We start from the raw sequence: 16,643 nt of genomic DNA on the forward strand, positions 1-16,643 counted from the left end.
CCCTGCAGTGCCAGAAGAGCTAGTCAGTGTTTTAAACGCAGAGTTTTCGTATACAAAAGAAACTAAAATTAAACAGGCAGAAACGTGCGCAAACTGGACACAAGTCGAGACCACGGATCTCCTTACTATCCACGCTGAAGCTGAGATCGCTCGCCGTTATACGTCACATCCGGATATCACGTGTCAACTCGACCCGGGACCGTTACGGGTTGTGTGTGAAAGCGCACATATTACGGTATTTCGCTGGCAGTGTGAATGGACCAAATCTAGTGGCCCGGGAACAAATGCCGGGTCGCATTATCCGTGTATTTGCCGGAATCGCAGTGTGAAAGGGGCTTTAGTGCAGTTAATTTGAATAGCTAAGTGTGAACGCAATGAAACCCATGAAAAGATGGGTCTCTGTCTGCGTCCAAGAGAACTCTGTTGGGGTTTGACTGAAATATGAACGCAACACGGACCGAAGACATCTAACCGAACCAAAAACAGGACGTGATGTCACAAGATGCTTCACAAGAACAACATACGTCCCTACTAAAGAGTAGGCGAAATACAATATGTGACAAAAGAAGTATGTCCGAATACTCGGAACTCATAAAAGAGTAGGGAAAACGTACCCGGATGAGCTTCTGAAGTGTGCATTTGATGGTCACTTTACTAATGGTCACATGATAATGACAACATGTCAAATGTAATACGTCTGGATTACATTCATTAAAAAGAACATAGAACCTAAAATTACACTTCAGTACAGACCGTCTCCTCGCAGCAAAAATTTGTTTATGTGCTAAAGAGGAATTCCTGCCGCTGGTTTGACTGCTTTAGATACTTCATAAGTATTTCATACGGTCTTCACGAGCACTCAGCTGGTAAAAACACCATCATACAGTACACACATACGAGTGCATTTAGATCATCACACAAGTTTTTTCGGATGTTCGGTAAGTTCTGTCGTAAAACATACGTTGCTATAAAGCCATTTCTTTTTATATCTTTAGGTTTGGTGTTAAAAATGACAGTGATTCTGACAGTGAAAAGAGGACTAAATGTATTATTTTCTTTTTTGGTTCAGACCAAATGAACCAAGAAAACTGAACTACAAGTGTGAACCCATAATCAATCTGACTAGTATGTGTTATACCAACTAAAGTGCGTTTTAAAGGTCTTTTCAGGTAGTAAATATCTGCACATTTTCCAATTTGGGAAATTAGGTTCTTTCAAAGTTATGGCAAAATAGGCTATAATGACACAAGGGTTGTATTATTGAGCTCGGAAAGGGAGAGTGCTCTATTGTATCACTGAGGGGTGTGGTCCGAGGACATCAGGGGATGCTCTCCACACACACACACACACACACACACACACACACACACACACACACACACACACACACACACACACACACACATACACACACACACACACACACACACACACACACACAGCGCAACGCTGTACCCGACCACCTGCTGCTGCTGCTGCTTTGTGTAATAGTGGCCTTACATTTCCACAAGCTGAAGTCTGATTCAGCAAAACATCTCAAAGCCCTGTTTATCACTTTCCCCTACCCCTAAACCTACACATCACAGAAACATTTCTGCACTTTTACATTTTTAATTTAAAAAAATATATTTTGTATGTTTATTTAGCATTTTGAATTACATCGGCATTTCCTCGTAATGTAGGCGCTGAAATTCAGATGCGAGTAGCAAATTAAGGGCAGAGTAGACCAATCACAACAGACTGGACCATCTGACCAATCAGAGCAGAGTAGACCAATCACAACAGACTGGACCATCTGACCAACTTAAAGGGTTAGTCCACCCAAAAATTATCCGAACATTTACACAGTCAAGATATTTTTTAATGGATGGCTTGAGGGCGAGTAAATTATAGGACAATTTTCATTTTTGGGTGGAAAAAACCTTAAGTAATTTATTTTCAAACTTAAAAAATTTGCAATATGCAATGTATTTAAATATATTACGAATTTATAATAGAATACATTTCAAAACATTTTCATTTATTAATTGTATAACTTATTAATGTAATGTCAAATAACACACTACAGTTTAAATTATAATCAAGAACTTTACATGTGCCGATCAGCACTTTAAAAAAAGTGTACTTGATGAACGCATGACAAAATATTAAAACATAAGGATTTAAGATGCCCTTTAAAGTAAAAATTTTAACTACCGTACTTTAAAAATTAACCTACTACCGTAAGTGAAATATGTAAATGTGTATTTAAGTGTGTTAAGAAACATAATCATGAAAGTGTACTCTTAATACACTCAGGTGAGCTTTTGTTAATATTATGCTATCTGCAAGAACAGTTTTTCGAAGCCTGAAACTTTTTCAAAGTGGGTCTCTGTCAAAAGGTGAAACAATAAAATAACCCTACGTGAAGAGCATTTAAAAAGATGGACGTTAAAAAGCCACCAAGACAGTTGTAATGGGGCCTTCATCAAAGACAAAGAAGAGCACATAAAAGTGCCCGCACTTATAGAAACACTCATATACAACATACTAAGTGCACATTACACACACAGCCACAAATATCCCTACAGACATGAAGTCTTTCAAACGCCTAATGGTGTTTACCACAAAGCCACTCCTGTCCTGTTAGCATCAATTACAGGCGCATTATCAGTACGCGCCTCTTCCTCTCCTAATGTGCTGTTCTTGTTCAGATCAAGTCCGTATGGTCAACAGAACAACTGGCCATTAAGAAATGATAAACGCACCTATGTCCAGTCAAGTCAGGTTTTATTCATAAAACATGAAAACTGCAGAGGCTGACCATATGCTGTATAGCAACACTTGTATTTGTGTGTGTGTGTGTGTGTGTGTGTGTGTGTGTGTGTGTGTTTTCCAGTAGTGTTTGTGTGAATGATTATAAGGCATCTAGCTGGTTACCAAAAATGGCATGGAAGCATTAGAGCCAAAAATACAACATGTGTAGGCTCAATAACCACATTATTGCTGTCACGTAATGGGGGAATCATACACTGTAAAAAAATAAGTAACCTGGTTGCCTTAAAATTTTAAGTTCATTTAAAGGGGGGGGGGGGGGGGGGGTGAAACACTCAGTTTCAGTCAATCTCATGTCAATCTTGAGTACCTATAGGGTAGTATTGCATCCTTCATATCTCCGAAAAAGTCTTTAGTTTTATTATATTTATAAAAGAAATATAGGCTGTATATATAGTCTTATATATATATATATAATATATAATATAGTCTTTCCGGAAAAAACCGACCGCCTGGAGGCGTATCGTGTGGGCGGAGCTAAAGAATGACGATCGCGCAAAGCGATGACGATGAAAACGTTACCCTAAATAAACCATGGCTATCGATCTCAGCTAATAGATTTATGATCCAGAATCATTCGGAGGCTGAAATAAATTGAACAGGAGAAACAGCAACAGCAGGACGTCCGTCTCTGTGGTATGTACTGTATTTAGTGGCCTGTCAACATTTGTGTGTGTTTACTCGCAGTGTATGAGGACATGATTCGGTTTATGGACTATTGTATGCGACTAAACCTTAGCAGTAGCAAGCAAAACAGTTTTGCACGTCAGACTAGAATAACGTTATATATAGAACAACAACGAAGCATGCGATCGTGTCGTTTACTGATGTTTACTCACGGGACGAGCCAACAGCACAGACATTTGAAGCAGTTTTACTCACCGGCTGCTTCCAAAGCAGGACCGAACCTTTATCGCTGGGACCGCTCCGTCAAAAACACACTTCTTTGGTATGATTTGGTGAAGTCCTGTGACAGCAGTGGCGTGTAAATCCACTTTGAGACCCGACTGAAGCGATGTTGTGAAGCTTCCCGTCATTTCTGCGTTCAAATCGGGTCAAATGCAGCGCTGCCTTCCCGGAATGCTGTGCTGAAGCGTTGAAGTCGCTCGACGTCACCCATAGGAATAAAGTGGAGCGCGGCGCCTGGATCGACGGCCCATACAAGGAACTTCCGCTCTGTCGACGTCAAGCCGACCCATACTCGAAAAAAACTCTCCGAAACTTGTGAGAAACCGGAAGGAGTATTTTTGACACAGAAATACTCCATCAAACGTCAACATTAGTTTTTGAAACTTTGTCTATGTTTAGGATGGGAATCCAAGTCTTTAACTGTGTAAAAAGCTCAGTATGCATGAAACAGCATTTCACCCCCCCTTTAATGAGTTGATACAATGAAGGAAATTGGTTTAATAAAAAGAAACTCAAAATATTATTGTATCTGAACCACATAAAAATGTGATAAATCATGAAAATAGCACAGTTTGGCATGTTTCACTGCGTCATCACAAATAAAACACACACAATTACCCAATATGCTTACAAAATCTTTTAATAATATTTGAATAAAGGTTGTCGATTCTCAAAAATGTTCATTGTATTAACTCAAATTTTTTAATTTCAATGAACTCAAAATTTTAAGGCAACCAGGTAACTTATTTTTGAAATATAATATTTTTTTACAGAGTAGTTTGCTGTCCACTGTGTTACTTCATTTGTCTTTAGAGAGACTTTTTGCAACTCTGACCTCACTCATTTATGTCTTCCCGTTTGCTGTGCCCCGATAGTACAGCTGTAAAATCTGACAGCGTTATTAATAACCAATGAGGCTCTCAGAATCAACACACATCAGGGGAATATGATTCACTCTCTACAGACCATCCATGATGGGACGTAGATTAACGACAGCATAAGATGATTGACAAGTCTACACGATTTTCTGTCAGGAAACTGAAAGGCATGTCACAGATATTGTCAATGCATCTTAATTTTTATTACATCCGGATCTCTCCTAAATGAGGATGATAATCACTGGATAATTTATGAGTTTATTAGCAGAGAACAAGTGTAAACCTACAGCCAATGCAAGCGAAATGCGTTCAGTCAGACAAACAAAGATGAATGATAATATCTGAGAGATTAATGTGGCTCTAAACAGGCCAGAGATCATTATCCTCTATAATTTCCTCTCTTTGTCCTATTCCGTGTAGTCCAACTGTGCCCATTTTCCATGGCTGAGCTGCCAGGTCGTGAGCGAGAGGTTTTAGCTGGGGGGTGGGGGGATAATTTGTGTCAAACTGAACAAAGCAGATCTCCCGTTTTGTCGAATTCATCCTTTCATTTAATCGCAAGAACATTCCAGCTACATTTGGAAGGGAAGCAGAGATTGTTAATCCAGGATTGTTAAACCAAGATCTTCTCAAAACAGAACGAAGGGGATTAAAGCTGGCCATGAACATTTTTTCAGCACTTCAGACTGATAAAATAGGCATGTTGATCTGTTGCATCTCTAAAAAGAAGAAGTTATTGTACAAGAAGTTGTGAGTTTGCACAATTTTACCAACAATACTCTTGCGTTCACTGGTTAACTAGGTCATGATCATACCAACTGTTTCTCGTTAGCTCGTTCTCGCACACACGCTACAATCTCTAACCCTTTTCTATCCTATTTCCCCCGTCGGCCGCTTAATCAGGCTTGATATTCTCAATCTTCTATTCTTTAATTCTGTTTAACCACATTTTACTAAATTAAACTACCCTCTTTAAAATAAAGGTTCAAAAAGGAGGTTTTCGCAGTGATGCCATAGAAATAAAAAACATTTTGGTTTCCAAAGAACTTTTCACTAAACAGTCCTTGAAGAAGGTTTTGCATTTGGGCTCAAATAGGTTTTCATGCTTGAATGTAAAAAAAAATAAACAACAACATTATGGCCCTATAAAATCTGTTTTAATTTTTCCCAAATTCCATTTTTTTCCGTTTTAATTTTTGCAGATTCTTTTTTTTTAAATTTTTGGGAATTCATTTTTTTTACCCTTTACTGTTGTTTAATCAAAAACAGTGTGCCTTTAATGTTAATATAATAGAACATAAAACAAAAAATAGGAATGACCTTAAATTTATTGAGGTAACAAACAATTTCATTTACTTTTTAGGACAAATACTGCATGATGCAACATAACACTGCACTTTAAGTACTTCAAATATTAATGGTTATGAGCTTTAAACTTTCCGGTAAAATACATTATATTAGTTTATATAAGCTAAAACGAAAGTGCTCCACTAGCTTTTTCTTTCAAGTAAAAAAATTAAAAAAGAACTAAAATAAAATTCATAAGAATCATCTTTTACATACACACTGTAAAAAAATTTGGTTGTTTTTTGTTGGTTTAACTTAAAAAAAGTAAGTAACCTGGTTGTTTTAAAATTTTGAGTTTATTGAAATTAAAAAATTGAGTTGATACAATGAAGGAAATTTGTTTAATAAATAGAAACTCAAAATATTATTGTATCTGAACCACATAAAAAAATTTATAAATCATGAAAATAGCACAATTTGGCATGTTTCACTGCGTCATCAGAAATAAAACACACACAATTACCCAATATGCTTACAAAATCTTTTAATAATATTTTAATAAAGGTTGTCGAATCTCAAAAAATGTTCATTGTATTAACTCAAAATTTTAATTACAATGAACTCAAAATTTTAATGCGACCAGGTAACTTTTTTTCTAAATAATTTTTTACAGTGCAGTACTATTAAGTAAAACATTTAAAGCTGAAAATTAACATGAAAAAATATCCCATTTCGCTATGAAATCATGTAGTGAATTGTTCTGTGTGTTTACTAATCACCATTATGATATCCAGAGCTGTGAAAAATAAAAATAAAATACTTCAAAACACAACACTGCCAGAATTTTTTTCCCCAACTTCAAAGGCCCCTTTAAATGATTAAAACTAGAGGCTTATCTTAACTTTAAGGTTACTTTTATCATGTAAACTACCCATATACAGCATGTTATATGCATATGTGTTTGGAACAGAGGGGAACACGGTCGCATTTGCAAGAGATATGCTGCCTAATGTGCCAATCATAAAACAGCACAAGAATGACAGGGGTCAAGCAGACCACCGGGAAATCTGACAGAATGGACAATATTTGTCTGTAATTGCAATAAAGCCGCGGTTCAGCTGTGCACGACCAATGCTGCCTGTGTAAAAGCACAACGGGCGAGCGGCTCACGCTCTCCATGCGCAATGCTTCTGTGCTACATGAAACCGCCATTAGCGTTGAGTTTCTTAACTTTTTCGCTGTCGAAAGCAGAGCCGTGGAGACCAACTTCGCCATACTTTTATTGTTTTGAAGGGCGAGCTGAAATGACGGGAGGGGTTGTGGTAATATGCAGACTCTGCGTTAACACTAGATTCTGTGTTAATATGCAGATTCCGCATTAATATGCAGATTCCGCATTAACACTAGACTCCGTGTTAATATGCAGATTCCGCATTAACACTAGACTCCGCGTTAATATGCAGATTCTGCGGTAACACTAGATTCCGCGTTAACACTAGATTTCACGTTAATATGCAGATTCTGCGTTAACACTAGACTCCGCGTTAATATGCAGATTCCGCATTAACACTAGACTCCGCGTTAATATGCAGATTCCGCATTAACACTAGACTCTGCGTTAATATGCAGATTCTGCGGTAACACTAGATTCCGCGTTAACACTAGATTTCACGTTAATATGCAGATTCTGCGTTAACACTAGACTCCGCGTTAATATGCAGATTCCGCGTTAACACTAGATTCTGCGTTAATATGCAGATTCCGCGTTAACACTAGATTCTGCGTTAATATGCAGATTCCGCGTTAACACTAGATTCCGTGTTAATATGCAGATTCCGCGTTAACACTAGACTCCGTGTTAATATGCAGATTCCACATTAACACTAGATTCCGCGTTTATATGCAGATTCCGCGTTAACACTAGATTCCGCGTTAATATGCAGATTCCGCGTTAACACTAGATTCCGTGTTAATATGCAGATTCCGCGTTAACACTAGATTCCGCGTTAATATGCAGATTCCGCGTTAACACTAGATTCCGTGTTAATATGCAGATTCCGCGTTAACACTAGACTCCGTGTTAATATGCAGATTCCACGTTAACACTAGATTCCGCGTTTATATGCAGATTCCGCGTTAACATTAGATTCCGCGTTAATATGCAGATTCCGCGTTAACACTAGATTCCATGTTAATATGCAGATTCCGCGTTAACACTAGACTCCATGTTAATATGCAGATTCCACGTTAACACTAGATTCCGCGTTTATATGCAGATTCCGCGTTAACACTAGATTCCGCGTTTATATGCAGATTCCGCGTTAACACTAGATTCCGCATTAACACTAGATTCCGCGTTAATATGCAGATTCCGCATTAACACTAGATTCCCCTTTAATATGCAGATTCCGCGTTAACACTAGATTCCCCTTTAATATGCAGATTCCACGTTAACACTAGATTCCCCTTTAATATGCAGATTCCGCGTTAACACTAGATTCCGCGTTAACACTAGATTCCGCGTTTATATGCAGATTCCGCGTTAACACTAGATTCCGCATTAACACTAGATTCCGCGTTAATATGCAGATTCTGCATTAACACTAGATTCCCCTTTAATATGCAGATTCCGCGTTAACACTAGATTCCCCTTTAATATGCAGATTCCGCGTTAACACTAGATTCCCCTTTAATATGCAGATTCCGCGTTAATATGCAGATTCCGTGTTAACACTAGATTCCGCGTTCATATGCAGATTCTGCGTTAATATGCAGATTCTGCATTGACACTAGATTCTGCGTTAATATGCAGATTCTGCGTTAATATGCAGATTCCGTGTTAATATGCAGATTCCGTGTTTAATATGCAGATTCTGCATTAATATGCAGATTCTGCATTAATATGCAGATTCCGTGTTAATATGCAGATTCCGCATTGATATGCAGATTCTGTGTTAATATGCAGATTCCGTGTTTAATATGCAGATTCCGCAATAATATGCAGATTCTGCATTAATATGCAGATTCCGTGTTAATATGCAGATTCTGCATTAATATGCAGATTCCGTGTTTAATATGCAGATTTTGTGTTAATATGCAGATTTTGTGTTAATATGCAGATTCTGCATTAATATGCAGATTCCGCGTTAATATGCAGATTCTGTGTTAATATGCAAATACCGCATTAATATGCAGATTCCGCATTAATATGCAGATTTCGTGTTAATATGCAGATTCCGCATTAATATGCAGATTCTGTTTTAATATGCAGATTCCGCATTAATATGCAGATTTCGTGTTAATATGCAGATTCTGTGTTAATATGCAGATTCTGCGTTAATATGCAGATTCCGCATTAATAAGCAGATTCTGTGTTAATATGCAGATTCCGCATTAATATGCAGAATCTGTGTTAATATGCAGATTCTGTGTTAATATGCAGATTCCGTCTTAATAGGCCAATTCCACGTTTCCGTCCGCGATTCCGTGATCATGGAAATTTTAGGGCCCTACAACATTTTTTCACATATTTGACATTGTTGCAGCACCGCTCTTCCCAGTCTGTCAGTAACGCGTTGTTTAGTTGTTCTGGGCATCGCATACTTCCCTACTATATAATAGGTGAAAAACAGGTTGGGCCCTGTCATACACTCGGCGCAATGTGACGACAGGCGCGACGCAATAATTTTTTTTGCTAGTTTCAGCCAGACGCAGTTATAATTTTCTCATCCAGCACCACGTTGTTTAAATAGCAAATGCACTCGAGTCCATCTGTTCGCACATGGGTGTGCTGGTCTGAAAACCAGGTGTGTTCAGGCGCATTGTTGGCGTGTTGCTATTTCGAAGAACTGAAAATGACTGTGACTATTTGTTGTGTTATTTAAAGGGCGTTAGTAATTTGCGTCTATAGACTGGTGCATAACGTGCTCACACTCTGCTTATTACACACACAGGGACGAGCAGTAGCACACAAATATTAAAAATCTCTAGAGAGGCGTTCAAGTGCTTAGATCGTTAGAATAGGGCCCATTGTGACAAAAAAAAATCTCAGAATTCACAGTACTCAGGAATGTCACGGCCCATGAGAATTTATGAATATGAGGTCTCTGCGGAACAAGAGTGGGCGTTTCTAAATATGTGGGGTTTTTTCAAACTGATGGGTATTTATAAATCACGCAATGAAAATGATCCCCTTTACCCATCCCAACCCCTAAACCCTACCCACACTGTCAGGTAACACAGCTGAAAACGTCCCTCTGTTTATGGCCACGCCCACTGATGTGGTAACGCCTATTACTAACCTGCAGAGATATATACTTGGAATTGATGAATGGCAGTGAAGCGACGCAACTGATACTGGTAGGTCACATGATAATGACAACATCTGGACAACATTAATACACATAGATAGAACATACTTTTTTAGCGATCATGAAGGAATTACTTATTCAAAATAATTAAGAGAGTATGCAATTTCTGTCTGAAGCTCCTTCTTCTGAAAAGCATAATGTGCTCTGATTGATCGGCTGGATCAGTGTGTTGTGACTGATCAACCGCTACGAGTGTGTTTGGGAAATGTCACACCCTTACCATAACCACTCCTGGCACAATAAATATAGAGAATAACTCCCAAAAATGTATAAACCTCAATGGTGCATCAATGTTTGGTCAAGATCAGGATGCAAGAGTCCAGCACTCTGTAAAGTCTCCTCCAGCACATCCCAAAGACTCTCAATTGATGTAAGGTCTGGACTCATGTGTGAAAATGATTCTTCATTCTTTCACAGTTTAAGCTGATGAAACTTTGAAACTGACATCCTGGAATATGTTCATGATGTGTCTTCCAACATGGTTGTTTAAGAAATGAAAACCTACACAATCCATCAATTACGATAAGAAAAACTGTTGCCAAACAAATACTGTAACATGCTAGTAGAAACCATCCATGATGCCAATCAAGAACCTTCATTTTTAAGAGTGTAAGATCCACAGGCCTGGTCCTTTCACCAATGTTTCTATTCACACAATAGCCCCAGGTTGGGCAATTTACCCAAAAGTATACGGAATGAAGGCTGAAAGCCCAGAAGTGCTCATTTGGATGGCCTAGGAAAGCCTCGGGCTTGCAGTGCTAAGCCTTACAGGAGCAGCAGACATTGGAAGTTGTGCTTTGACCATTTGTATCACAAGGCCTCTTTCAAAACACTCCCAACATTGATGAACTTTGCAGGTGTTGCAGCAGGGAAAAAAGTCACACTGAGTACTACAGGAGCTTCCTTTGACTAAATGGATTTCTGGGATAACTGCTCGGATAAGCTCAGATAAATGAATGTTCAGAATGAAATACTTGAGCTCTGCTTACTGAGCTGAAAAAAAAAAATCTGCATAAGATTTTCTCAGAAACTGCTTGTATTTCACAAATAATTACATTAAATGACAATAAACACATTCAATTTTAATGTTTTTTTTGTGTGTGTGTATTTAAGCATCCAGGATACAAATAGCCTATACAAATACACAATCACATATATTGGCAACATCTGTGACATGCTGTCAATTTCCCACAGAAAATTTAAGCAATTTCTAAAAATAGAATTGCTTAAATACACTATGTTTTTAAATCATAAATGATACTGTAAATTTAATTTTTTTTACATTATATTTTAACATTTTTATTTAATGTGTTACTTGTCGTTTCTTTGCTATTATTCATGAAATGTACTTTTTATTATTTGTTTAAATATACTAAGTAACTAAATTAAACATGAACATTTGAAGTAGAAATATTAAAATACAATGTAAAAAATTTGGGGGAAAAACTGAAATTGATGGTATTAATGGCAACTGTGGTTGCCAGAACTTTACGGTAGCAATATTTTAGGTTTTACAAATAAAAATGTATATTTATTATACCAAAAATTTTTTAAAGAAATGTTTTAATCTGTTTTACATTTTTCTTGAAAAACATTCTCCAATAATCTTTGTTTTATTTAAAACTTCGAATAATTTATTTTTTAGAGTGTATGCTGCTTGCTATTTTTACGAAACTTTGCAGTGTTATGCAATAACAAACTTTTCAAACTGTACTGTTCTACATTATTTTCATGTCATCATGCTCAGTTTAGCGAGTTGCATGCAGTTATTTTGTATTTATTATATGCAGTTTTGTATACAAAATGTTTTTGTATGGCCCATAAATAAATATGCTCCATAAATAATCATTATGTCTTCATATTCACTAAGCCCAAGCTAGAATATTAGTTCAATATATATATATATATATATATTATATATAATTTTGCTTTTCCTAATAATTGCTGTTTTTGCAGTGTACTTAAAGGGGGGGGGGGTGAAACACTCAGTTTCAGTCAATCTCATGTCAATCTTGAGTACCTATAGGGTAGAATTGCATCCTTCATATCTCCAAAAAGTCTTTAGTTTTATTATATTTATAAAAGAAATATGGGCTGTACCGAGTCTTTCCGGAAAAAAACGAGCGCCTGAAGGCGTATCGTGTGGGCGGAGCTAAAGAATGACGAGCGCACTAAGCGGTGACGTCCTCAAGCGTGGAGAAACTCATGGCTATCTCAGCTAATACAGATAATGATCCAGAATCATTCGGAGGCTGAAATAAATTGAACAGGAGAAACAGCAACAGCAGGACGTCCGTCTCTGTGGTATGGACTGTATTTAGTGGCCTGACAACATTTGTGTGTCTTTACTCTCAGTTTATGAGGACATGATTCGGTTTATGGACTATTGTATGCGACTAAACCTTAGCAGTAGCAAGCAAAACGGTTTTGCACGTCAGACTAGTGTAACGTTATAACTTACATAGAACAACAATAGAGTCCGTAAGCGCATTTGAATGATGAAGCATGTGATCGTGTCATTTACTGATGTTTACTCATGCGACGGTAGCCAACAGCAGAGACATTTGAAGCAGTTTTACTCACCGGCTGCTTCCAAAGCAGGACCGAACCTTTATCGCTGGGACCGCTCCGTCAAAAACACACTTCTTTGGTATGATTTGGTGAAGTCCTGTGACAGCAGAGACCGTGGAAATCCACTTTGCGACGCGACTGAAGCGATGTTGTGAAGCTTCCCGTCATTTCTGCGTTCAAATCGGTTCAAATGCAGCGCTGCCTTCCCGGAATGCTGTGCTGAAGCGTTGAAGTCGCTCGACGTCACCCATAGGAATAAAGTGGAGCGCGGCGCGTCATAAGTGTTCACGGACGAGTGGATCTGCAGCTGAGAGTGTTTATGGGCGTGCATTTCCTCTCTCGCTCTAGTCACGCGCGCGCGCACCCTACCGGGAGAAGAGCCCGTACGGCCCATACAAGGACCTTCCGATCTATCGACGTCAAGCCGAGCCATACTCGAAAAAAACTCTCCGAAACTTGTGAGAAACCGGAAGGAGTATTTTTGACACAGAAATACTCCATCAAACGTCCAACATTAGTTTTTGAAACTTTGTCTATGTTTAGGATGGGAATCCAAGTCTTTAACAGTGTAAAAATCTCAGTATGCATGAAACAGCATTTCACCCCCCCTTTAACATTTTGGCTAATGTAGTACTAATAGATCATCTATCAATATTTGTTATTAGAATGAACATGAGAGACAAAACCTCAGTTTGAAGACATTTAGATTTTTTATTGCCGTGTGTGTGTGTGTGTGTGTGTGTGTGTGTGTGTGTGTGTGTGTGTGTGTGTGTGTGTGTGTGTGTGTGTGTGTGTGTGTGTGTGTGTGTGTGTGTGTGTGTGTGTGTGTCAAACTGAAGGTCCGAAGTGCAAAGAGCAGCTGCTGAAGGGAAAATGTCAGTTGTTTGAAAATCTAATTGACAAAACCTGACACTAAAATGGCTGAAATTGTACAAAATACTATTAAAGCTTTACGAGAGTTCTTTTATTGTGGAAACAGAAAAAGTTCCTAGAGTTCAGACCTGTTTAATGGGAATCTAGGCGTTTCTCTGCAATTATTAGATGTGCATTAACCACATTCATGTCATTTAATGTTAACAACAGGTCCAAAAATTCAACCAAACAGTATGATACACCCCAAAACAGAGCTCTCAAAGCTTGAACAATGAACTTTCCTTACATTGCCAGTTGTTCATGATTATAAGAGATTACTATGTTTTTTTTTTTTAATTTGCATGGAGCTTAAACAAAATTACTAATAAAAAAGTACTATGGAAATATATATATATATATATATATATATATATATATATATATATATATATATATATATATATATATATATATATATATATATATATATTTACATCCAAGATTGTCTAATATTTTATTCAAAGAGTATTTATTATACTATTCACTCAAATTGGGAATTTATTTTAATGTAAGGAAACATTCACGTATAAATGAAAGGGTTGCATATTCACTCCAGAAAACTCCAGAGAAATTTTACATGAACTATCAGAGTCTGCTTCTGTTGTATGAAACGTTTATAAAGCAGATAATTGTGTCAACTCAATGAAAAGTAGCCTTCATTAAACTGTGTGTGCCGTGCCATAGTTAATGCCCATATAAGCAGAACCAGCAGTGTTTTATTCATAAATTATCCATTCTGTTTAAACAAATCTTTTAAATGTAGAAACCATGCATTTACTCAGTTCACTAAAGTCTTTTAGCAATCCATCAAAGTCCCAAAGTCCTTTTATACAGAAGAATATTTGCATGAAAAAGCATTTCAAGTGTAGTCTGTGAAGGAAAATGTTTGTGCAAAATGAACAAATATACTGACTGTTCACTGTCTGAGTCACTTCATCTGAACGAATGAACTGGGACTTGTCAGTGAGCTTTAAAGTCGAATTTAAATGTTAATTAAATAAATAAATAAAATTAATAATTACTGAATGAATTAATGAATTAGGCATCTTTCTCGAAATAAATGTCTGAGTCTGCATGAACCAATTAAAGGTGCAGTGTGTAATATTTAGGAGGATCTATTGACAGAAATACTAATACACATCACTTTGTTTTCAGTGGAGTATAAAGACCTTACATAATGAACCGTTATGTTTTTATTACCTTAGAATGAGCCATTTCTATCTCTATCCACCGCGGGTCTCCTTACAGTGAAGTCGCCATTTTGCAGCGAAATATTTAGCCCTAAACGGACAAACTTCTCTACAGAGCACTAGTCACTCTCTGCTGTCTCAGACGACGACATATTTGTCCTGTGTCGGCCACCGTAGCTTCTCTATGCGCACCAAAAGGCAGGGGTGTGTGGTGGACAGCTGCAATTCACAACCTTACTGCTGGATGCTGCTAAAATTCACACACTGCACCTTTAATCGATTCTCATTCATAAACTAGGATCGAAGAACTGACCGGGCATTAAAGCTGACATGAAATGCAAGTCTTTTCTTTTCTTTTCTTTTCTCTTCTTTTCTTTGAAGATCAAAGATACAAGGAGAGACAAATGAACCTTAAATGCATGACTGTTTCGCGGATCATTCTTACATTTTGGGGTCTTTAACAACCCGGATTCTTATCTAACACAGATTGATCTCTACCTGTCACAATAATATAAAACTGTCCTGGTATAATAGTAAATTATAAAAGAATAAAATAAAGCATATTTTGTGACCTTTTGTAGCTTGTGAGGGTTCAGTTTGAGCAGATGTTTTATCCCATCATCATCACTGTCCTCCTCATCATCACATTCTTTTAAAATTGCATTTTTTATATAGCTAGTATTGTTTATAATGAATTGATTGAGGAATAAGAAGGCTGATGTCTAACTTTACAAAATGAATGAGAAGAAGAGTATGATGTCCCAGGACAGTTCACTAAAGACCGAGGGTAGGGTTAAAAAAATGTGCACGGATAAATAATATGTAATTAATAATTTGACAAAAAAGAAAAATAAGAACTGTTGATTTTGATTCCATGGTTCAATAATATTGGCGTAAAGATATAACCTGAAACTAATCTGTGAAAGAATCTGAACAAATGAACAGATTTGAAGTCAGTGGGGTGAATCAAACCCCCAGTACTACTTCAGTGCGCCAGTGTCCGGCTACTGCCCTCCAAACAAACACACGCCGAAGGAAAAAGGGGCGGATTTTCCTCAGTGGAAAATCTGATTTGAGTCTTACGAGCAGTGACTCTCAGCCTCCCCGAATCAAGCTTTAAATCCCCACATAAGGTGTGTGGACACTATAACACAGAAAACTGAATCCAGACAGCAATATAGCCTACTAAAACCCCACACATGATAGCATGTAAATACAACACTGCTGTCTTACTTACCCAGAATATAAAGTTGAACACGAAGAGGAGATATTTCACACATTTCATCCCGCCTTCAACTTTTCCCATGGTAAAGATACAAAGTGAGTGCCTCTTTTATCAAAAACAGTGAAATGCGAAGATGCTGTTGCACTGCACGAGCCCTGTCAACATCTGTACGAGTAGCAGCGGGTGATTCCTTCAGCGTCTCTGTCCCGCCCCTCTGAATAATGTGTCGGGGTGACTCGAAGGGGGTTTGGGACGGCCGATTTTTCTACCCACGCACTGCACAGTGGCTTCTTTCATAGGACTATGCGGTCCTAGACAAACTTTTAAATGCTTTTTTTAATGGACAACTACAGAGCACATGTGAATAAACATTTAGTTTTCACTCTTAAAATAATCTCAAAATTAAAACGAATTTACCATTAACAAATATATTGACCCTGCTATATTTCTTTAAGTTAAAGAGTAATATTATATTTATTTAACTAAC

At 37.5% G+C, this 16,643-nt stretch overlaps 1 protein-coding gene across 1 annotated transcript in view; it reads right to left on the bottom strand.

Annotated features, from left to right (window-relative positions):
* Nucleotides 1–16,331, bottom strand: part of tspan2b (tetraspanin 2b) — a 50,740-nt gene extending 34,409 nt beyond the window's left edge. Inside the window, exon 1 of the mRNA XM_067446865.1 lies at nt 16,169–16,331. Coding sequence (XP_067302966.1) covers nt 16,169–16,237 — 69 coding nt within the window. The 5' untranslated portion in view covers nt 16,238–16,331. The remainder of the gene's footprint in view (nt 1–16,168) is intronic.
* Between the last annotated feature and the right edge of the window lie 312 nt (nt 16,332–16,643).

The sequence above is a fragment of the Pseudorasbora parva genome, chromosome 6 (assembly GCF_024679245.1).
Source record: "Pseudorasbora parva isolate DD20220531a chromosome 6, ASM2467924v1, whole genome shotgun sequence".
NCBI lineage: Eukaryota > Metazoa > Chordata > Actinopteri > Cypriniformes > Gobionidae > Pseudorasbora > Pseudorasbora parva.